A 23,114-nucleotide genomic window follows, 5' to 3' on the forward strand; every position below is an offset into this window, starting at 1 on the left:
CTAAGCTAGGGAGAGTGGAGGACAGCTATGCCACGCTCCACAGTTCCAACGACCGTCAGGGGCGGTAAGAAGGAACTGAGGGGGCGCCGGGTCGGCTGGGGTATATATTCAGCGCCATGAAGGCGCCACTCTAGGGGGCTCCACAGCCGACCCGCCGGTGTTGCTAGGGTAGAAAATCTTCCGACGATCGTGCATGCGGCGCGCGCACACCTAATGGAATGGATATGAGCAAGCACTCGAAGAAGAAACAAGCCCTTTGAAAAGGCAAACACACAAAAGCCATTTAAAAAGGAGGTAAACAGTAGTGTTGCATAACATTCTCCATTCCCCAATTTCCCTTACTTGGGATCTCACATAATCCTCACACCAAGGACCATGTGGTCCAATGATGTTTACATTTATTAAATCTATTATTTCACATTTTATTAAGTTAAAGTTAGTGTCTGAAAACAGTAGTAGCCAAATTACCCTCTTGGATTCACACAAAGAGCTCTCATTAAAATCACACCCACCCAGATGCACACATTTGAGGGTGCACTTATGAGCAAAGGGAAAGATATTTAAAGGTATTTAGGCACCTAAACATACAGATAGGTGCCTAGCTGAATTTTTTAAAACAATGGGAGTTAGGCACGTAGGCACTTTTGAAAATCCCCCTAGGTTTCTATCTGCATCTTTAGATGCTGAAATACCTTTAAAAATCTGGCTTAAAGAGGCTTGATACGGAAAAAAACATGTGTTTAAAGAAGTTAAGCAAAGCTCCTTCTATCCCAGTCCCAGAATGATTTATAGGGATGTCACATAGGAAGACAAACAAAAATATGTGCAAATTCTTCTACACAGAAAAATTTGCATTTCAGCACATTTCACATCACATCTGGTCTTAGACAAATTATATCAAGGTCTCAAATTATTATGTTGTCACTAAAAAGATCCACTACTTACTGCTGTTCAAATCTTGCAGTTAATCATATATAAAGGGCCCAGTTGTTTTTTGGTTCACCAGCTACATAAACAAAATCCTCTGTGCTGCCTGATGAGAACTCTTAAAATATATTGTATACATTGAAGAGAAATTAATAAAATGAAATGATCTAAAATGCACTTACCTGGTTTTACAGGGTTTGCCTTTGTTTCCTTCTTATATCGCGCAGACTGTGGGTTTCCTTCCCCCACCGTTCCAGCATTACATTTCTTTTTGGTATAGTCTCCATCACTGCCAGTACAAAAACTGATTGGACTGTTTCCAGCATCAGAAGGAGTCTTAACGGGAGATACTGATTGGCTACTAGGGCAGCCAGTGTCATCTGAAAACACAAAAAATGAACACAAGATTTGTTAACTAATAAGTAAAATGAAGATGGCAGAAAACTTTTGGACTATATTACACACAAATCAGAAACAGAGTTCTCTAAAACACACAACCTGTGCACAAAGATAAGGCCCATTTTGTTCCTGTGTTTCTGCACCCAACAATTGAACACAACATTTTGTGGGTGCAAGATGGTTCTTGGATACCTAAGTGTTATAAAATGCCACTGTAAATATTTGTTTCCATAATTCTGTGAAGGTACAAAATCAGAGACAACTTTTGAAAACCTGGAGCCAAGATTAACCTCCTCTTACTCAGCATGGTAATGGAATATTATAACATGAAGTATACAAATTAAGAAATGTGTTAAAATAAGAATTGATTTGTGTGCGTGTGACATATATAGCCAATTTCTGACTGTGCACCTCCCATATGTATGTATGTAACTATGGGCCAAGACTGAGAATGGGGCAGCTTTTTCCCCACAGATCCTTCATACCATTACTACGGAAGGGCCTTCAAGTCCAAAGGCATAAGCTGTGTGATTACAGCTGGCCAAACTGAGAGTGCACTATCAACACATACCCGTTTTGATGACAGTATGTCCTACTGACTATACAATATTATTGTATGCTTTATTAGACTAAGGCCTTAACACGCTTTGCTAGAATGCAATTCAATGCACATACCAAATACTTTGGACGACTCATTTATTTGGATCTTCGACGTACACTTGTCTACAGCAAAACATCACTGCAGATAATATAATGTATTTGTTAATTTTAATTATTTACTACATTGTACAATGCATCTAGGGTTGCTTAAAGATTTTGGTTGGGCATTTTTGTCTCTGTGATGGATAATTAAAACTGAAGTATTTGTTTTGTTTTGGTATTTTTCTGGTTTTTTTACTGAGCAACTCTAGTATTTTATTATCCTATAAATAGCTACAATATGATAAGCAAACTGATCCAGAATATTCATTCATTAGATTGTTGCAATGTACACTCTATATGCATGAAATTCAGAAATGTAATTATCATTTTACTGAAAACAATAAACATGCCTCAACATGAAATATTTTTCTTTTAAAGCAACTTTTGTTATTATATGGAGATATACCTATCTCATAGAACTGGAAAGGACCTTGACAGGTCATTGAGTCCAGTCCCCTACCTTCACAGCAGGACCAAGCACTATCCCTGACAGATTTTTTCCCCAGATCCCTAAATTGTCCCCTCAAGGATTGAGCTCACAACCCTGGTTTTAGCAGGCCAATGCTCAAACCACTGAGCTATCCCACCCCCTCATTTTTCATTTTCAGAAAGTGGCTGTATGATACCTGGCACTAAAACTGCTGCATGATATGAACAGTACTTCTGGGTAAACCAGCATTAGTGTGCATAAGTATTAGCTTTCATCTCTTGGAGATTCAGAAATGGTGGTTTATTCAAAGTTGTACCAATACAATAAAACTACTGGCACTGAAATACAAGTCATCGTAAAAAAGTATCCAGAAAGTCAACATATTTAAGAAAAAAATCCTTTCTACTGTTATTTGAATGCCTCCTGAATACTCACCTCTTTTGTGATGCCCACAATAAGTGACTTATTTGTTTAAATTATAATATATATTATATTAAAAAAAAACCCGAACCATGATGTCACTTTAAGGTCATAAATATCCCATGTCCCAGAGAATTGAGTCACTTATTTGTTCTTTCCAAGGGTAAGATAAACCCAGTGTCTTTCACTATTCATTTGCACTGTGTATTCATCTTGTATTGTCTTCATGAATAAAATTCCCCTCCATACTCTATAATGTGACACACCCAGATGTACCTATACCTTAACTAAGTATACAATCACATTTCTGTAACCACTGTTACACTGCAGTTTACTCATTGTCATGTCTATAATTCAGGTCTGCATCTGCAATAAGCTCTGCATGGGGACCAGGCTGAAAAACATGTCTACCCAGAGAAGAGGGGTGTAAAGAAAGGGCTAGAATGTATAATGTTGCAGTCTGACTGAGAGTAAGGGGCAGCACAGAGCTAACCTAGAATCAGACCAGAGAATGGTTATTAATCCTAATTCCTCTCTTGCTCCCACTTTGTTTTGGGAGGGGAGTAAAGTTATTACATCTTTTTTGTGAAGCATCTTATTCCCCTTATGTGCCTGGTCAGTCACCCTGGCCAATGAGTGCACTCTCTAACCCTTTCCACCCACTTGCTTGCAAGAGTGAGTCTCAGATAAGCTGTTTTTGCTCTTCTCAGTCTGGCTGGAACAACCAGCCCTTTACATTGCCAAACAGGGAAGTAAGAAAGGGCCTATTTCTCCATACTCCCTGCGCAGCTGAGTAAGACATATAACAATCTAGCCCAAAAGTAACAGTGGCCAGTCCGAGTTAGTTCTGGGGGGCTTTGCCTGCTTCTTGCAATGTTGCTGAGTCAGGAGGACAACCATACCTACTTTGTGAATTACCTGCAAGGCCCACAGGTGAAGAGTGTTTGCAAACAGTCTATTCCAAGTTAACTAAGGGTATGTCTACACTACGAGAGTAGTTCGATTGTACTTAAATTGAATATGTGGAATCGATATTACAAAGTCAAACGTGTGTATCCACACTAAGGACAGTAATTTGACTTTGTGAGTCCACACTAACGGGTCAAGCATCGACATTGGAAGTGGTGCACTGTGGGCAGCTATCCCACAGTTCCCACAGTCGCCGCTGCCCATTGGAATTCTGGGTCGAGCGCCCAATGCCTGCTGGGGAAAAAAATGTGTCGAGGGTGGTTTTAGGTAACTGTCGTCATCCAACCGTCACTCCCGCCCTCCCTCCCTGAAAGTGCCGGCGGGCAATCAGTTCACGCACTTTTCTGGTGAGTGACAGCGCGGACGCCACAGCACTGCGAGCATGGAGCCCGCTGCGACCATCGCTGCAGTTATGGCCGTTGTCAACACCTCGCACCTTATCATCCACCTTTTCCAGAGGCAGATGCTGAGAAATCGGGCGAGGAGGCTACGGCAGCGTGGTGAGGACATGAAGTCTGAGAGTGGCACAGACCTCTCACAAAGCACGGGACCCCGCACCGTGGACATCATGGTGGCACTGGGTCATGTTGATCTTGTGGAACGGCGATTCTGGGCCCGGGAAACAAGCACGGACTGGTGGGACCGCATAGTGCTGCAGGTCTGGGATGAATCACAGTGGCTGCGAAACTTTCAGATGCATAAGGGAACTTTCCTGGAACTTTGTGAGTTGCTGTCCCCTGCCCTGAAGCACAAGGACACCCGGATGCAAGCAGCCCTGACTGTCCAGAAGCGAGTGGCCATAGCCCTCTGGAAGCTTGCAACGCCAGACAGCTACCGGTCAGTCACGAATCACTTTGGCGTCGGCAAATCTACCGTGGGGGTTGCTGTGATACAAGTAGCCAACGCAATTGTTGAGCTACTGCTGTCAAAGGTAGTGACCCTTGGAAACATCCAGGTCATCATAGATGGCTTCGCCGCGATGGGATTCCAAAACTGCGGTGGGGCTATAGATGGAACTCACATCCCTATCCTGGGACCGGACCACCAGGCCAGCCAGTACATTAACCGAAAGGACTACTTTTCAATGGTGCTGCAAGCACTGGTGGACCATAGGGGACGTTTTACAAACATCAGCGTAGGATGGCCGGGCAAGGTTCATGACGCTCGTGTTTTCAGGAACTCTGGTCTGTTTAGACTGCTGCAGGAAGGTATTTACTTCCCGGACCAGAAAATAACTGTTGGGGATGTGGAGATGCCTATAGTGATCCTCGGGGACCCAGCCTACCCGCTAATGCCCTGGCTCATGAAGCCCTATACAGGCGCCCTGGACACTGAAAATGAACTCTTCAACTACCGTCTGAGCAAGTGCAGAATGGTGGTGGAGTGTGCTTTTGGACGTCTCAAGGGGAGATGGAGAAGCTTACTGACTCACTCTGATCTCAGCGAAACCAATATCCCCATTGTTATTGCAGCTTGCTGTGTGCTCCACAATCTCTGTGAGAGCAAGGGGGAGACCTTTATGGCAGGGTGGGAGGTTGAAGTGAATAGCGTGGCCACTGATTACGCCCAGCCAGCCAGCCATGCAATTAGAAGAGCCCAGCGGGACACGCTGTGCATCCGGGAGGCTTTGAAAGCTAGGTTCCTCAGTGAGCAGGGTAACCTGTGACTATTAAGTTTGTTTAAACAGAAGCTGAATCTGCCCCCATTTCTTTACCCACTTACTGTTGACTATCCTCTCCAGCTACATACCCCGTTCACCCCATCCCCCCCATTCCAACACACATTTAAAAATAAAAGAAATGGAACTTTGTTAATGAACACCATTTTCTTTATTACGGATTTCGCGGTAAAGTGTTGAAACTGGGACGCAGACTGTGGTGGGGAGCGTGCGTAGTGATGGAAAGAACGCTTCTAAACTCAAGGAATGACAGGCTCCTGCTCCTAGAGTGGTCCGCAGTGGTGGACTGGTTGTTTCAACGGAGCCTGCCATCCCTCCTTTTCGGGACTCTGTGTGTGGGGGCTATTTGACTTTGTGGAGGGAGAAGGACGGTTACAGATCCCCTGCTGCGTGGCTCTGTGATCCAGGATAAGGACCGCTGCATAAGATCTCTATCCGCCCTCCCCTGCCACAACGTCACATGGCCCCTCCCTCCCCCCCACAGAACATGAAAACCACCTCCCAGACTGACCAGGGTGCCTAGTGACTGCAATGTGTGTGTGACCTTCTGCTGAACCTGCCCCGTGTCTGTACCCTGGTAAAGGTGACTGTCCTCTCCAATAACCAACCCTCTTTCCCCCTTCAAACACACTCTCCCCTAAAAGAACATGATGGAAACAGTAATTAACAGAAACGTATCTTTTATTAGCAACTACACAGTTAGGGGATGAAACTGGGACGAGGGCTTGGGTGAGGCGGGAAGGAAAGGATTTATCAAATTTTTGGGAATGAGAGCCTTCTGGTACTTGAGCAGTCTGCAGGGGTGGAGTGACAGTTTTCACGGCCCCTGCTGCCCCTCCTTCTTGGGACTTTGGGTGAGGGGGGTATGGGAGTTTGTGGCGGGGGAGGGCAGTTAGAGATAGACTGCAGCGGGGCTCTGTCCTCCTGCCTCCGGTCCTGCAGAACATCCACAAGGTGCCGGAGCGTGTCCGTTTGCTCCCTCATTAGTCCAAGCAGCGTTTGAGTCGCCTGCTGGTCTTCCTGCCGCCACCTCTCCTCCCGTTCGCTGTGTGTTCGCTGGTATTGCGACATGTTCTCCCTCCACTGGGTCTGCTGGGCCGCATCGGCTTGGGAGCAGCCCATAAGTTCTGAGAACATGTCGTCCCGTGTCCTTTTCTTTCTCTGCCTAATCTGCGCCAGCCTCTGCGAGGGGGATGCCAGGGTAGGTCGGGAGACAGTCGCAGCTGTGGGATGGGAAAAAGGGAGTGAATTCCTCACAAAGATAATTTTTTGTGAACAATGAACATAGTCTTTCTCTGTGAACAAGACCATGCACAGCACCTATCACATGCGCACTCAGGACAAGGTCGAATTTTCGGACTTCGCATTCAGTGCCTGAGGTCTTGCAGTGGAGATCAGACAAGCAGGACAGGACAGCGGAATTCGGGTAGCAGGCTGACATGGTAAGCAGTAGACTTTTGGCTGCTTAAAACTTAAATTATAGCAGTGCCTTCCTTTCACGTTCAAAGCAATGCTCCTATCGTTAGCCAGTTCCTGCTGCCGGCAATCCGGCAAGCATGAACTCTGCCCCTGTCCCACCCCCTCACAGCTGTCCCCGGCAAAGATCCCTGTATGCTGCCCCTCTCCCGCCTCCACTGCGTGGCTGTAAACCACCGGTGACAGTTCTGTAAAGGAACAGGCAAGCAGTCCCAATACTAACATTCCCCTAATTCTAAGCAGGTCACCATGAGCGACATCACTCTGCTGAGAATTTCTGAGACCGAGAAAGAACGCATGCTGTGTGAAAGCCAGCAAAAACCAGGGCCGTATGCCACCATGCTCTGCAAGGCAATGATCCCAGAGTACTTGATGATAGCCTGGTGAGGAAAAGTTTCCTACCACGGAGGACACAATAAGGCCGCTCTCCCCAGGAACCTCATGCAAAGGCTTTCCAATTACCTGCAGGAGAGCTTCGTGGAGATGTCCCATGAGGATTTCAGCTCTATCCCCGGACATATAGACCTTCTTTTCTAGTAGCTGCACTGCCAAGGACTAAAAAGTAGAGTGCCTAGGGCAAACTAATCATGATAAACCGGACATTGTTAGATTCTTTTGCAGTAGTTGCACTGCCAAGGACTAAAACATTAAGCGCCTAGGGCAAACAAATCATGAAAAACCCACTGTTAATATTCCTGTTCTGCTCAAAATAAATGTTTACATGTTTAAAACACTTACCGACTGATCCTTCCCCTGATTCAGGGTCTGGGTTAACGCCTGGTGACGGTTGGTAGGGGATCTCTGTGAGGGTGATGAAAAGATCCTGGCTGTCTGGGAAATCAGCGTTGTAAGCGCTGTCGACTGCCTCGTCCTCCTCCTCACCTTCCTCATCTTCCCCGTCCGCTAATATCTCCGAGGAAGCGGCCGTCGACAATATCCAATCCTCAAAGACCACGGTCAGTGGTGGGGTAGTGGTGGCGGCCGCACCTAGAATGGAATGCAGTGCCTCGTAGAAACGGCATGTCTGGGGCTGGGATCCGGAGCGTCTGTTTGACTCTTTGGTCTTCTGGTACGCTTGTCTCAGCTCCTTGATTTTCACGCAGCACTGTGTTGCATCCCAGCTGTACCCTCTCTCTGTCATGGCTTTTGAGATCTTCTCGTAGATCTTTGCATTCCGTCTTTTCGATCGCAGCTCTGAAAGCACGGACTCATCGCCCCACACAGCAATCAGATCCAAGACTTCCCGATCAGTCCATGCTGGGGCCCTCTTTCTATTCTGAGATTGCATGGTCACCTCTGCTGGAGAACTCTGCATCGTTGCCAGTGCTGCTGAGCTCGCCACGATGTCCAAATAGGAAATGAGATTCAAACTGGCCAGACAGGAAAAGGAATTCAAATTTTCCCGGGGCTTTTCCTGTGTGGCTGGTCAGAGCATCCAAGCTCGGACTGCTGTCCAGAGCGTCAACAGAGTAGTGCACTGTGGGATAGCTCCTGGAGCTATTAGCATCGATTTCCATCCACACCTACCCTAATTCGACATGGCCATGTCGAATTTAGCGCTACTCCCCTCGTTGGGGAGGAGTACAGAAATCGAATTTAAGAGACCTCTATGTCGAACTAAATAGCTTCGTTGTGTGGATGGGTGCAGGGTTAATTCAATTTAACGCTGCTAAATTCGACATAACCTCCTAGTGTAGACCAGGCCTGAGAGACTGACCATATTGCAAACTTCATTAGCTAATACCTTTGATTGCTGCAGATAAATTAAATTCCATACTGAATTTTTTTGTCTCCTTTTGGCAATTTTGCGGGTACCTTTTTCCTACCCCCCAATTAGTCTCAGTTCCTCATAAGATAATGAGACAGTTAAAAGATCTATTAAACCTTTCAGTCCAATGCCCTGCTAACACAAGGTTCTTCCTTACATTATATTATCTTGTTCTTTATTTTACTAATTCATATAAATCTCATGATCAAATTCAATATGTAGAGGAAAATAGAAGGCAATTTTCTCAAGATCAATACTAATTTTCTTCTGTGAATTAGTCAGCAGGACTCACCGTTTTTTTACCACATAAACACGGAAAGAGTATGCACAGTTTATCTACTGGACATGGATTGGTTCTGCTGAGTGAATTCTTGAATTCTGTTTAAGCAACAAATTTCGCTATTTCTAGAAACACCCTCTCTTCCGAAGCATTCCAAAAGTTACTAAACCTTAACACTATATTTAGAATACAGTTTAGGCACAAAGTATTTTAAATACCAGGGAGAAACTCTACTTTAAAGTATCTCAGGAGCTGATGAAATCCTGTGAAGGTGTTTTAGTTTAAAACAAACAAAAGACTCCTACCCACAACTCTGAATTAAAGCATTAAAAACAAAAGCAACAAATGTGCAAAACCAACAAATGTAGGAGATAAGAAAGCCGATTAGCAAAAGAAAATACATAGAAAATGCACGTTTTGATCAGCGGACAGTTAATATGGCCACTGATAATGTACTGCTTTCACGGCCCATTATAATTAATTTGATTAAGCGCCACAGCTTGCATTGTGATATGACACTTATCAAGGGAACAAAGTGAACTTGGCACTAATAACAATAAGTCTTCTCTAGTCATATCATTTCTGACCTTTAGACACTTCAACAACTGAGTCAGAGTTTTAACTTCATCTGCAGAAAATGAATGGTTTTATTGTACTCCTCTTTCCTGTTACTGTTTGTTATTTTAACAAGCTATACACCTAAGGCTTCTATGTGAACTTGTAATTTAATCATTAGTATGGAAAAAGTGAACCTGTAAACATTTTCTGGATCTAGTTCATGCTGCCAAAGAGACATTTTTTCCTTAGCTGTATCAGATGTACCTTTCAATGCAGTGTCTTCTACAGGATCAAAATGTTCAGTATCGCCAAAAGTAGCAGCTGCACATGCAGCAGTACTGTCTATCACACGGGGCAAGATAACCTCAGCTGTGAGTTGAGAATGTACCTCTGCTAATCAGTTTGCAGCTGACCAGCTCATTAAAAAAATGGAAGAGGAAGGAAAAACACTGGATGGGGTGCACATTTGCACATTCCAAACAAGATCACCCATCACTGTTCTTCATCCCTCTCTCATGACTGCTACGGAAATCTAAAAAAAATTAGCTTTAAAAACAATATTTCAGCTAAATTTCCTACAAAGCAGAGCACTAAACAAATCTCAATAGCATGTTTACTCCACTAGAAAGAGTGAAGCTTGGCAGCATGTCACACTAGTGTAGCCAACTTTCATCCCACACATATACTCAGGTTTATAAAAGGATAAGTCCTTAAAAGCATTTACTGCCAATACAGAGTTTCTTTCAAAACAATCTTTAAAAATGTCATGTAGACCATTTAAGGTCTTCCTTTAAATGCTGTTGGCCATTTTGGGAAAGAGAGAGGTTGTGAAATATTTGAACTACCTAGAAACAGGACAGGAAGGCAAGGAGCCCGTTCCTAAAGCTGTTAATTAAATAACTGAAGCATATAAATCCAAAATGGAATTTACCATTAACTACTGCAGAGAAAATATTAATGTAGTTTGCATTATGGTCAGCTAAGGACTCAGTTTCGTAACTCAATGGGAATTTTGCCTGAGTAAGAAAACTCAGGCCCAGGTGGAACACTTCATATGGTAGTTCTCTTGAAGACATATGAGTATTAGGAAGCTATCACAGAGAGAGGGCTTGAAGAACCCTCTTTAGATGGTATCACTGTTGACCTCCTGCTTAGGAATCATTTACTTTTATTTTACAAGTACAGAAAATATCAAATACACACCAGAGCACATATGTTGAAATATATTGAATAGCTTTCATTGTTTTCTTCGCTGTATCTATATTTTATTCTTTTGGAAGCGCCCTTGTAAGACCATCTTGTAAATTAATCTTCACCTTGAATGTCAACTGGATTTTATTGTTGCAAAACTGCCTTTAATCACTACTCCTAAGATCTGATGATGCACCTGCCAATTTTCAAACGTCACTACAGGAGTAGTGTCATGTAAAACCTACAGACAAATTGGATCAGCAAGAAAACTATTCAGAGTGTTGTGACATTTGCATGGACTGGCTAAAATTCAAATCTTAAAAAAAGTGTAAGCATAAAGTACAACCTCAGTTGTAGTATTACTATGACTACTGATAACATTAGAAGGTCTTCTATCTTACCTATATATGGTTAATCAGACTTTAAAGCTTCAGGGTATAAACTGATCACTGGAAATCAGGAAGAAATTCTCTCTCACATATATGCACATCCTATGTACAGCCATGCTCAACTGGCTATATGGTACAATTTCGTATGGAGGAGGAGAGAGGAATTGCCTTCCCCTAAAGCAGCGTTTTTCAAAGTTCAGGTCGTGACCCAGTACTGGGTCGCGACATGTCAGACACTGGATCGCTCTGGTCAGCACCGCCAACCGGGCGTTAAAAGTCCCATCGGCAGTGCTGCCTAGCTAAGGCAGGCTACTGCCTACTTGCTCCGACACCACCCTGGGCCCGGTGCCCCAATCCCCTACCCCAGCCCTGAGCCCCCCCAAACCCGGAGCCCCTCCTGCACCCCAAACCTCTCATCCCCAGCCCCACCCCAGAGCCTGTATCCCCAGCTCAGAGCCCTGACCCCCTTTTGTATTCATATTTTACATACTGGCTTTAGGGTCACCCAAATCCCAGTTTGTGGCTATGAATCACTGCATACTCCTACCCAATGTTTTGGCGGGGAGAGTTGTGGTGGTAGAGGATGAAGGCAAAGTTACGGTCCAAGATTTGCATGACATCTCTCAATCCTAATATTCTGCTGTCTCTATATATGTGGAACTCCTATTGATGTCAGTGGGAGTGTAATTTATCAGGATCAAGATATGACATACAGATTTTGTTATTAAAATACCACAGAATCTCCTACAATGGAACATGTTCTTTTTATTCAGCAGTATTTTGGGCTTCTGATTAAGGACAAGGTTCTCTTATTCTGTTTAAACTTTGCAATGCTTGTTGATACACATGACACCATTTAACGCAATACAAATTTGTATTAAAACCACTTTAAAACAAAATATCTTGGATTAAGTATTTTTAATGAAAGATACAAACACAGCGCTTCTTAACATTGAATTCCCGGTAAGTCATACACAGAGGGGACAAACCTGGACTCCAGAAGGGGGAAGATGCTAGGTGCTCGTTTCTTAGGGCGTAATCCAAAATGCACTGAAGTCAATAGGAACCTTTCCACTGACTTCAGTAGGCTCTAGCTCAGGCTTTTAGAGCTCACAGTGCTGACTGATATGTAGAGCAGGTGACAGGGACATTCAGAAGGTCAAATGTCTTGGCTTCCCAAGCAGTTGTACGGTGCAGTGGTACAAGGGCAGTCATTTTGTATGAGGCAACAGTGGAGAGAGAGAGAAAGAGAGAGAAGCAGGCAGGAGTCTGCACTTCCGTACATATAAGCTTTTTTAACCTCCACATTTAAAACCTCTCTCCATAAAAATATAAACACTAACCAGTAAGCTAACTAAATTCCCAAATCATTCCTATGCCCTAGCAGGAGACTCTCCAAGTAAAGAGCACTGAAAAATGGACACAAAGGACCAAATGCTGCCCTTGAATAAGAGCCACAAGTGTGTATATGAAAGCAGAATTTGGCCCTGTGAATTTAGAAAATGAAGCTCAAGGGTCCCACACAGCTATGCCAGGTAGAGCATCTACAGCAATGAGTCACACAAACAAACTCGCACAGCTTCAGATGATACAGTTCAAGCAAATGGAATAAAGAAGGACTGTGAAAATGCTTTTGATATCAAATGTGGGGGCAATTTAAAACACATTTATCTGATGTAATAAATGTCAATAAAAGAAAATATAAACTACGAGTCAGGGGAATATGCTAACAAAACATTCCTTCTGATGAAAATAGATATAAAGATAGGGGGATTGTAACATACAAGGAAGCTAATTATAATAACCTTACATTTGGTTTTTGCATTGTTGACCCATTAAAATGATCCAATTTTCTCTTTTTTTCTCCTCAGAAATATACAGTTAAGCATGTAGTTTAACAATGCTCCATTCTGGATAGCTTTCCTAATACACAAGCTACCTCAATGTCCTAGTGAGAAATTATTTCAGCCATGACTGAAGGTATAGCATGTTAACTGCATACAGTGAATGAAGATGTCTCTTCTATAAACCTGTACAGATCCTCAGACTCAGTTATTTGCAGCTAGTAATAAGTATAGCTTCTTCAAATTGATTTAAATAAGTATATATGCATGGCTAAATCTTGTTTGCTTTACTCGCTCAAGCACTATTCTTGAACTCACTTCAAGTACTGTATCAACCAATAACTGGACCAATCGGCAAAATAGTCTAAAGTGGACTATGCATGTGAGTAATGTGAACAGGATATGATAATAGAGAACTTTCTGCTGCAGGCACAGTAAATTTACAGTGTAAACACAGTGAACATAGAGGCCAAGATTTTCAAAAACAAAGGCCTAAACTTAGGCTCTGAACTCTGTTTTTGAAAATCTTGGCCAGAATTTTCTAAATGAGTAACAAAGATGCACCTGTTATAACCACTGGTTGTCATCTAACTCCTAGATGACTAGTAGTACTATGTATACTTATTAACAAGGAGATATTGCAGGTGAAAATAAAAGCCAAGAAGAGTACTTTGCATTTGAAATAAAACAGCTCCTCTAGCGCAAACAGCCCGTTACTACAACTGATTATTAAAACACATCTACTTCCTTAAGGCTAAAACGTCTCAGCTAACCAACTATTTCTGCATTGTTTCCCGTAAGTCAATAAGTTAAGAGTCTTAAACAAAGATGAATACAAAGATTGAGAAGAAAAAACATCAGCATTAAAATGCTGATTAAAAAGATGAGCTATTCAGAAAATGAAAAATTAAAAAGGATGTTGTCTCCCCCGCCCCCCAACTGACTAGCTATTAAAAACTGTTTGCAGTGTAGTTGTACCCCTGTTGATCCCAGGATATTAGAGAGCCATGGTGGATGAGGTAATATCTTTTATCAGACCAACTTCTATTGGTGAGAGAGAGAAGGAAAATGAGGCTCTCCTAAAGCCTTCTTTGGGAATTCCAGCAAATGACTCTGCCTTCTACTTTATAAGACACTGAGGGTGGAGTTAAAGCTTGTCTCTTTCACCAACACAGGTTGGTCCAATAAAAGGTATTACCTCACCCACCTTGTCTCACTATTAAAAAGACAGACTAAACAGACTATGGAATTTAGTTACTCTAGGCCAAACATTGCCTTCAATCCATAAGTAACTCCCCTTGTTTGCAAATTTTGAAAGAGAAAGTAGTTAAGGATATAGAGGTAAGCGGTAATTGGGATAAATCACAACATGGTTTTACAAAAGGTAGCTCGTGCCAGACCAACTCGCTATCTTTCTCTGAGAAGATAACTAGCTTTTTAGACAAAGGAAATGCTACAAATCTAATCTACCTGGATTTCAGTAAAGTATTTGATACAGTTCCACATGGGAAATGATTAGTTAAATTGGAGAAGATGGAGATTAATATGAAAATTTAAGGTGGACATGGGAACTGGTTAAAGGGGAGACTACAATGGATCATGCTGAAAGATGAACTGTCAAGCTGGAGGAAAGTTACTAGTGGAGTTCCTCAAGGATCAGTCTTGGGACCAGTCTTATTTAACATTTTTATGAATGACCTTGGCACAAAAAAATGGGACTGTGCTAATAAAATCTGTGGCTGACCCAAAGTTGTGAGGTACAGGTCTGTCGCACCTTACGCGCATTTAACTTTTAACGCGATTTCAGCTTTACGCGGTCGGCAAAAAACAAAAAAACAGAGAAAAATAACAATTTTAATACTGTACCTGTAGTGCGGGTGATTCCACCCGCCATTCAACTCAATGTAATTTTGACTATATGCAGTTTTCACTTTACGCGCTAACCGCAGAACGGAACCCCCCCGCCTAAGATGAGACTCGCCTGTATTGCCAATATGGAGGAGAACCAGAATATCATACAAGAAGAGCTGGATGATCTTAAAAACTGGAGTAATAGAAACGTGATGAAATTTAATAGTGCAAAGTGCCAGGACATGCACTTAAGGACTAACATCAACAATTTTTGCTATAAGCTGGGGAAGTATCAGTTGGAAGAGACAGAGGAGAACAAAGCAGTGGACGTGATATATCTTGATTTTAAGCAAAGCTTTTGATACGGTCTCCCACAGTATTCTTGCCAGCAAGTTAAAAAAGTATGGATTGGATGAATGGACTATAAGGTGGATAGAAAACTGGCTAGATTGTCGGACTCAATGGGAAATGATAAACTGCTTGATGTCTAGTTGGCAGCCAGTATCAAGCAGAGTGCCCCAGGGGTCAGTCCTGGGGCCAGTTTTGTTCAACATCTTTATTAATGATCTGGATGATGGGATGGATTGCACCCTCAGCAAGTTCGCGGATGACACTAAGCTGGGGAGAGAGGTAAATATGCTGGAGGATAGGGATAGGGTCCAGAGTGACCTAGACAAATTGGAGGATTGGGCCAAAAGAAATTTGATGAGGTTCAACAAGGAGAAGTGCAGAGTCCTGCACGTAGGACGGAAGAATCCCATGCACTGCTACAGGCTGGGGACGGACTGGCTAAGCAGCAGTTCTGCAGAAAAGGACCTGGGGATTACAGTGGATGAGAAGCTGGATATGAGTCAGCAGTGTGCCCTTGTTGCCAGGAAGGCTAACGGCATATTGGGCTGCATTAGTAGGAGCACTGCCAGCAGATCGAGGGAAGTGAGGCCACATCTGGAGTATTGTGTCCAGTTTTGGGGCCCCCACTATGGAAAGGATGTGGACAAATTGGAGAGAGTCCAGGGGAGGGCAACGAAAATGATCAGGGGGTTAAGGCACATGACTTATGAGGAGAGGCTGAGGGAACTGGGCTTGTTTAGTCTGCAGAAGAGAAGAGCGAGGGGGGATTTGATAGCAGCCTTCAACTACCTGAAGGAGGGTGCCAAAGAGGATGGAGCTCAGCTGTTCTCAGTGGTGGCAGATGACAAAAAAAGGAGCAATGATCTCAAGTTGCAGTGGGGGAGGTCTAGGTTGGATATTAGGAAACACTATTTCCCTGGAATGGTGGTGAAGTGCTGGAATGGGTTACCCAGGGAGGTGGTGGAATCTCCATCCTTAGAGGGTTTTAAGGCCTGGCTTGACAAAGCCCTGGCTAGAATGATTTAATTGGTGTTGGTCGTGCTTTGAGCAGGGGGTTGGACTAGATTACCTCCTGAGGTCTCTTCCAACCCTAATCTTCTATGATTGTATGATTCTAAGACCTGGGTGTATTGGTTGATCACAGGATGACTATGAGCTGCCAATGTGATGTGGCTGTGAAAAAAACTAATGTGATCCTAGATGCATCAGGCAAGGTATTTCCAATAGAGATAGGGAAGTGTTATTACCGTTATAAAAGCACTGGTGAGAACTCATCTGGAATACTGTGTTTACTTCTGGTCTCCCACATTTAAAAAAAGATTAATTCAAACTGGAGCAGGTGCAGAGAAGGGCTACTAGAATGATCAGAGGAATGGAAACCCTACCCCGTGAGTGGAGACTCAAGGAGTTTGGCTTGTTTAGCCCAACCAAAAGAAGGCTGAAGGGAGACATGATTGCTCTCTATAAATACATCAGAGGGATAAATACCAGGGAGGGAGAGGAGTTATTTAAGTTTAAGCGCTAATGTTTAAGTTTATTTAAGTTAATTTAAGCGCTAATGTTGACACAAGAACAAATGAATATAAACTAGCCAACAACAAGTTTAGGCTTGAAATTAGACAAAAGTTTCCAACCGTCAGTGGAGTGAAGTTCTGAAACAGCCTTCCAAGAGGTGCTATAGGGGAAATAAAAAAAAACTAAAATGGCTTCAAGACTGCCTTGATAAGTTTGTGATGGGGATTGTATGATGAGATTGCCTACACTGGCATGTGGCCCATCTGACTGCTAGTAGCAAATATCCCCAATGGCTGGAGATAGGACACTAAATGGGGAGGGCTAGGTTATTACAGAGAATTCTTTCCCAAGTATCTGGCTGGTGGGTCTTGCCGACATGCTCAAGGTCCAACTGATTGTGTTATTTGGGGTCAGAAAGTAATTTTCCCCCAGGTCAGATTGGCGGAGACCACAGGGGTTTTTGCCTTTCTCTGCAGCATGTGGCATGGGTCATTTGCATGTTTAAACTAGAATGAATGGTGGATTCTAACTTGAAGTCTTTAAAACATAATTTGAGGTCTTCAGTAACTCAGCCAGAGGTTCTTGGTCTATTACAGCCCCAGGAGGGGTGCATGAGGTTCTGTGGCCTGTGATGTGCAGGTGGTTGGACTGGATGATCATGATAGTCCTTTCTAGTCTTAAAATCTATGAATCTAAATGGAGTTGTACACACAAATCAAGGGTAACACTCCACCCTCAGTGTCTTATTATCTAGAAGGTAGATTCATTAGCTGGAATTCTCAAAGAAGTCTTTAGGAAACCATAATTTTCCTTTGGAGCAGCTGTAGAAAGGGACCATAAACTGGATTATTTGTCTATGAGTTTAAAGTGTGCACCTTTCTCCAGATTGACAAGGTTAATCTGGTGTGTAGTTCAAAGCCAAAAGTGTAATTTATGAGGAAAACATGCATAACATGGGGAAATACTCAGTAGCAATATAACCAGCCTATGTTGCTGGGAGAATGTTTTTCACAGCTTGACATTTGAATCCTATGGCTGACATCCAAATCAAAGGAGAGTAGAGGCTGGGGGAAGAGAAGTGCTTCACTGTCAGCTGACAAGCAGCACCTATTGAAGCCATGCAAGCTTGTTTAATAAAGATTACATACTATAAATACTGCTATACAAATGTAAGTTGTCTGACCTGTTTTCAGAAAGAATATCTAAAATACATTGGACAGAAGCAGTCTATGCTTCAAAATCTGTTTTTATCAAGAATTTAATAGACAGGTATGTTAATACCCATACACCATAACTTTGTGTGAATTTGGAAAGAGCTCCTACCACAAATTGAATGAGTACATTATACTAATACTATTAAATATGCAATAAGTTGCATAAACATATATTAAGTTCCCTGATAAGGAGTCTTCTAGAAGAGAAAGGGGGAAATGATTCCCAAACCTTAAATCTGAGCTCAGCAAATATTAATACCCCTCCCCCAGTGCAGAGTTTACAGAGCAAAATTAAGTGGTTTTTTTTGCACCGTTGAGTGGTATTTCCTTCTCGGCTGCCTGCCTGCCTCCAGGATTGCAGCACTATTAGTGTTCCCAGAGGTCCTGAACCCTTTTATTTTCTACCCGCTGCCTGCCTGAAACAACATTAACAGGCCCCAGAAGATTCTTCTCCTGTCAGTTACAGAGGGAGAAGAACTTGAAGCCTTCTGGTATGCATCAGGGCCAGTGCAGGCAGACAAGGAAAATTAACAGGCTCAGAAGCTCTGGGGGTACGAACAGCAGAGCCATATGCACAGTGCACTAGGGAGGAGAGCTGATTCTATATTTTTTAAAAAGAGCTTTCCATAGTAGAAGAGCATAGTGTCAATGATAAGGGAAGAAGGGCAGGTAGAGATTTTCAAGGGAAGGGGTGAAGGGAAAGGAATTATTCCAGGTGTTGATTCACTTGCAGTTGCTATTTACACAGTTAGGTAATTTTTTTATTTTGGATTCTCATGTGTGTAATGGTGGTTATGGGAGGGAAAGGTTCTAGATTTTTCACTCTAATGCTCACAGGCTTTTTTCGTCACCAGCATGTTGACCTCCTGATGATGAGGCCACCTTTCCCGAAGTTATTACTTGTTAAGCTTAACCACTATAGCTGCGTATGTCACTTTTAAACCAAAAAGATGACAGGTCCCTGTTCTGAGGTCCTTACAATCCAAACTGGACACAACAAGGCAAGGGATGACCATAAACAACAGTTGGGAAGGAGGTACCAGAGGCCAAGGGAGACAGGAGTGACCAATCTCAAGGTGCATGTATTGTTATGTTATGCATGCATGTTGTAAGATCCTCTTTTTAAAGAATACATGCTTTAAAATTGGAGGACAGTTAGGCAAGGCCAGGCTGGTGGTCAGTGATAATTTTTTAACTGAAAGCAGCAAATATTGAGGAGGCCTCTGTCAAGTCCAATTGTGTAGTGTACCATGTTGGAGAGGATGTTCCTGGCAAACCAAAGGGGTGGCACGAAAAAAGGCATACAGCTACTAGTAGGAAAAAACAACGAGCATCAAGATGAACTAGCACAGGGCATGTGGAGTGAATAAGAGATGATTAGAAACAGAATGCAGACATTAAAAACTGTGCAGGGTCTTGAAGCGGAAGAGCTTGAATATTGTACTTCTTAATATTGCTGTAATTGGTGCTTTAGAAATGCCAAAAACAGTGAATTATAGATATATATACACCGAAGGAGGTAGGAAGCTATTATGGGCATTCAAAGAGAGGATTTATACGGTTGGAGCAGCAGCAAATAATTTTGGTTGTAGTATGTTGGATGGACTTCAAAAATCAGAGATGAAAATAAGAGAGACCAGAAAAGAGGATGTTGCAATAGTCACAGTGAGAGACTGTTGGGGCACGGGCAAAGGTTCTGGCACTAGTGAAGAAGGGGCAAATTTTGGAGATATTTAAAAAATGTAATTCTAAAAGGCACCATTTTAAAAATAATTTCAGTGGAAGATTCCTTTAGGCAACTCCTATATCCTGTGTACAGTAATATATGAAGAAATATATAAACACATAAATTAAAAAAGCATAAGATGGAACTGTTCAAAAGTCATGGAAGGATAAGGAGGAAGCCTTTTTTCCACCCTCAATGTTTTTAATGATACCCTTTATTCATTAAACGATAATCTAATAGATCATTGCACTGAGCTCTGAAATATATCAGAGATAAGGATGCAATACTGTAACCATGGATGGATATTGAAAATATTATTCCTTATCTAAGAAAGTTAACTATTTTTGCATGTATTTTAACTATTCCACTACTGTTTAGGGAAAACAATACAAAATAATTTGGATCCAATTTTGGAGGAAAAATCAGAATGCCCATTAGAAATCATTCTATTCTAGCTTCACTTGGAAAAAATAATTGCATCTTGTGGTTTGGCATAGTGTGTACCAAAGAATTAAAAGAAATAGTCCCTGATTCTGCAAAAATATTTGCTCATACATTACTTTACACACTGTGAGTACTCCCAAAGAATCAACAGGACTATTCACAATGCATAAAATTAAGTATGTACATAAGTTTTGCAGGATAGGATCTGAAAGTATGCTAGATTCTATAGAAGCAATTGCGTAATATTAGATAGTTGGTTTAACATTTTCTATGTCATAAAGGGTAATTAGTTATGTATTTTAAAAAGTCTCACAAAAGTCAGTCTTAGCAAAAGACAGCATGTACCGTAGTTCAAGAATTATAGTTTATTTCTGTCATCTGATACATCACTGAGCCATTGCACTTTCCACAGGACCTGTGTCCTGTATGCTGTATGTGAAGCTAAATATTTTCCAGTAGTCAATGCAGCATCTTTACATTTCTTTGGAAGAAGGTTAAGCTTTCAAACAATGTTAATTTCATTTTAACACTAAAGATTGCAGCCACCATTTTTCTGCCTGGCCACACTGGTTTATATTCTGCTACTGATCCACACATAGGACACTACATGAAATCAGTGTATGAGTTCTATGTAAAAAAATTCAACCACAGTACATGACCCAGGTCTGTAATCCCCTATGGCAACTAGCTCTCCTATTTTACATATCTAGCTCCCTTGGCCCCAGGTTTGTCCACATTCTCTTGATAAACACCATAGTTTTTAAGACTCTTTCTTCATCAAAATGTATCCCTAATAAACTGTTCTGTTGCAATAAAGATGCCAACTTTTTAGCAATGGATAGGAAAGAAAAGCCTTTAGAATTTGAAATGGAAACATCTGGTGTCACTTGCAGACATATATGAAAAAAAAACAGATATTGGATTTCAATGGAAATCAATTTTTATTTTTGTCTGCAAAGCACTATGCATGCCTAAGGCACCATATGAATAAATAATAATAAACAAATAGGGCAGTAAATGTACTCACTATCCCCATCAATGACTATACTAAGCATATAAAGAAAAACAATTGCATGCCAGCGTATTCTTACTCTCCAAACACATTACACACACAGGACCTGATTCTCCAATCATTAACACAAACTTCACATATGTCAATGGAGTTATTCTTAATTTACCCTGGGGTTAAATGAAAGGAAAATCAGGCCAGACATCTCTGTTTGGTGCTGGTACCTGAACAGAAGCTGTTGCTGCTGATGGTCCTTGCTGAGCCTCCAGAAGAGCTGCGGGGGTTGAACTCTCTACTGTCCTCCTCTGAGAAGGGTGACTCGGAGGCTGGGGACACTTTCTGTTGTTGCTGTTGCTGTTGGGATACATAAGGCCGAAGGAGCAAGCGGGGGATGCGGCTGCGGGAGATCTCCTTCTCCTGCTGCAGTTTCTGCTCCTACTCAAAAACAAACAAGGTGGACATAACAAGATACGATCTATGTAAGTATCATTCCCTGCTGTGTAACTCCTAATCATCAACACCCTCCCAAATACCCCAGGAGTAAACTCCTATCCACAAGCTGCCCCCAAATGCCCCAGGACTAACCTCTTCCACACAACTCCCCCACAAATGCCCCAGTGTAACCTCTTCCACATAAGCACCCATCATCCCAAGTACCCCAGGAATAACCCATCCCAACTCACATTTGAGCTCTCCTCCTTACACATATATTGATGGAGATTCCTTTATGGGGAAGGCTCAGGGGGAGATGACAGATGCATCTGTCTCTTCAGAGACAACAGAGGGGGGACACGATAACAATTTTCAAATGCATAAAAGGTTGTTACGAAGAGGAGGGTGAAAAATTGTTCTCCTTAACCTCTGTGGATAGGACAAGAAGCAACAGGCTTAAATTGCAGCAAAGGAGATTTGGGTTGGGCAAAAACTGCCTAACTATCAGGATAGTAATCACTGGAATAAATTGCCTAGAGAGGTTGTGGAATCTCCAACAGTGGAGGTTTTTAAGAACAGATTAGACAAACATGTCAAGAATGATCTACTTATTACTTAGTCCTCCCTTGAGCACAGAGGACTGGCCTAGATGACCTACTGAGGTCCCTTCCAGTCCTACACTTCTGCGATTCTATGACTCAGCCCGTTTCACCCAGTGATGGTAGCAGTAATTTCTCCTCCTCCTGCTCTCTGCACAGCAGGTGTGGTGGAAGGTGGCCCCAAATGAATACCGCCTGTCTGGCCTTTGCTGATGGAATCAAGGGCCTGGATACCATCTCTCCAGCACTACTCCCGACTCAGGGCCCCCTAGCAGTCCCCTGCCAGCCCCGATCCGCCCTCCTCAGAGCCCCTGCCAGCGCCAACACCCCTGCCAGCACTGATTCCCCCCTCCTCAGAGCTCCTGCCAGTCCGAATGCTCCCATCAGCCCCAATCCCCGCTCCTCAGAGCCCCCTGCTAGCTCTGACCACCCAGCCTCAGAGCCCCCCCACCCCTGCCAGCCCCGACCCCCCTCCTCAGAGCCCCCTGCCGGTCCTGACCCCTCGCCAGCCTCGATCCCCCTTCTCAGAGCCCCACCGCCCCTGCCAGCCCTGATCTCCCCTCCCCGCAGCCTCCTACCAGACCCAATCTCCCCTCCTCAGGGCCTCCTGCCAGCCCGGATCCCCCGTCCCTGCTCCTCAGAGCCCCATCGCCCCTGTCAGCCCTGATCTCCCCTCCCCGCAGCCTCCTGCCAGCCCCAATCCCCACTCCTCTGACCCCCCGCCCTGCCGGCCCCGAACCCCCATCACCCCTCCTCAGCCCCCCCGCCAACCCCGATCCCCACTCCTCTGACCCCCCGCCCTGCCGGCCCCGATCCCCCATCACCCCTCCTCAGCCCCCCTGCCAGCCCCGATCCCCACTCCTCTGACCCCCCGCCCCTGCCTGCCCCAATCCCCCATCACCCCTCCTCAGCCCCCCCGCCAACCCCGATCCCCACTCCTCT

The 23,114-nt window shown here is 43.3% G+C and overlaps 1 protein-coding gene across 2 annotated transcripts in view; it reads right to left on the reverse strand.

The window, feature by feature from the left end:
- SYBU (syntabulin) overlaps positions 1 to 23,114 on the reverse strand; it is a 70,611-nt gene that overhangs the window by 42,290 nt on the left and 5,207 nt on the right. For both annotated transcript variants that reach the window (XM_034763496.1, XM_034763495.1), the window contains exons 2-3: positions 21,366 to 21,576; positions 1,110 to 1,307 (exon numbers count right to left, since the gene is read on the reverse strand). In XM_034763496.1, coding sequence (XP_034619387.1) covers positions 1,110 to 1,307; positions 21,366 to 21,576 — 409 coding nt within the window. The remainder of the gene's footprint in view (positions 1 to 1,109; positions 1,308 to 21,365; positions 21,577 to 23,114) is intronic.

Source organism: Trachemys scripta, chromosome 2 (genome assembly GCF_013100865.1).
Source record: "Trachemys scripta elegans isolate TJP31775 chromosome 2, CAS_Tse_1.0, whole genome shotgun sequence".
Classification (NCBI taxonomy): domain Eukaryota; kingdom Metazoa; phylum Chordata; order Testudines; family Emydidae; genus Trachemys; species Trachemys scripta.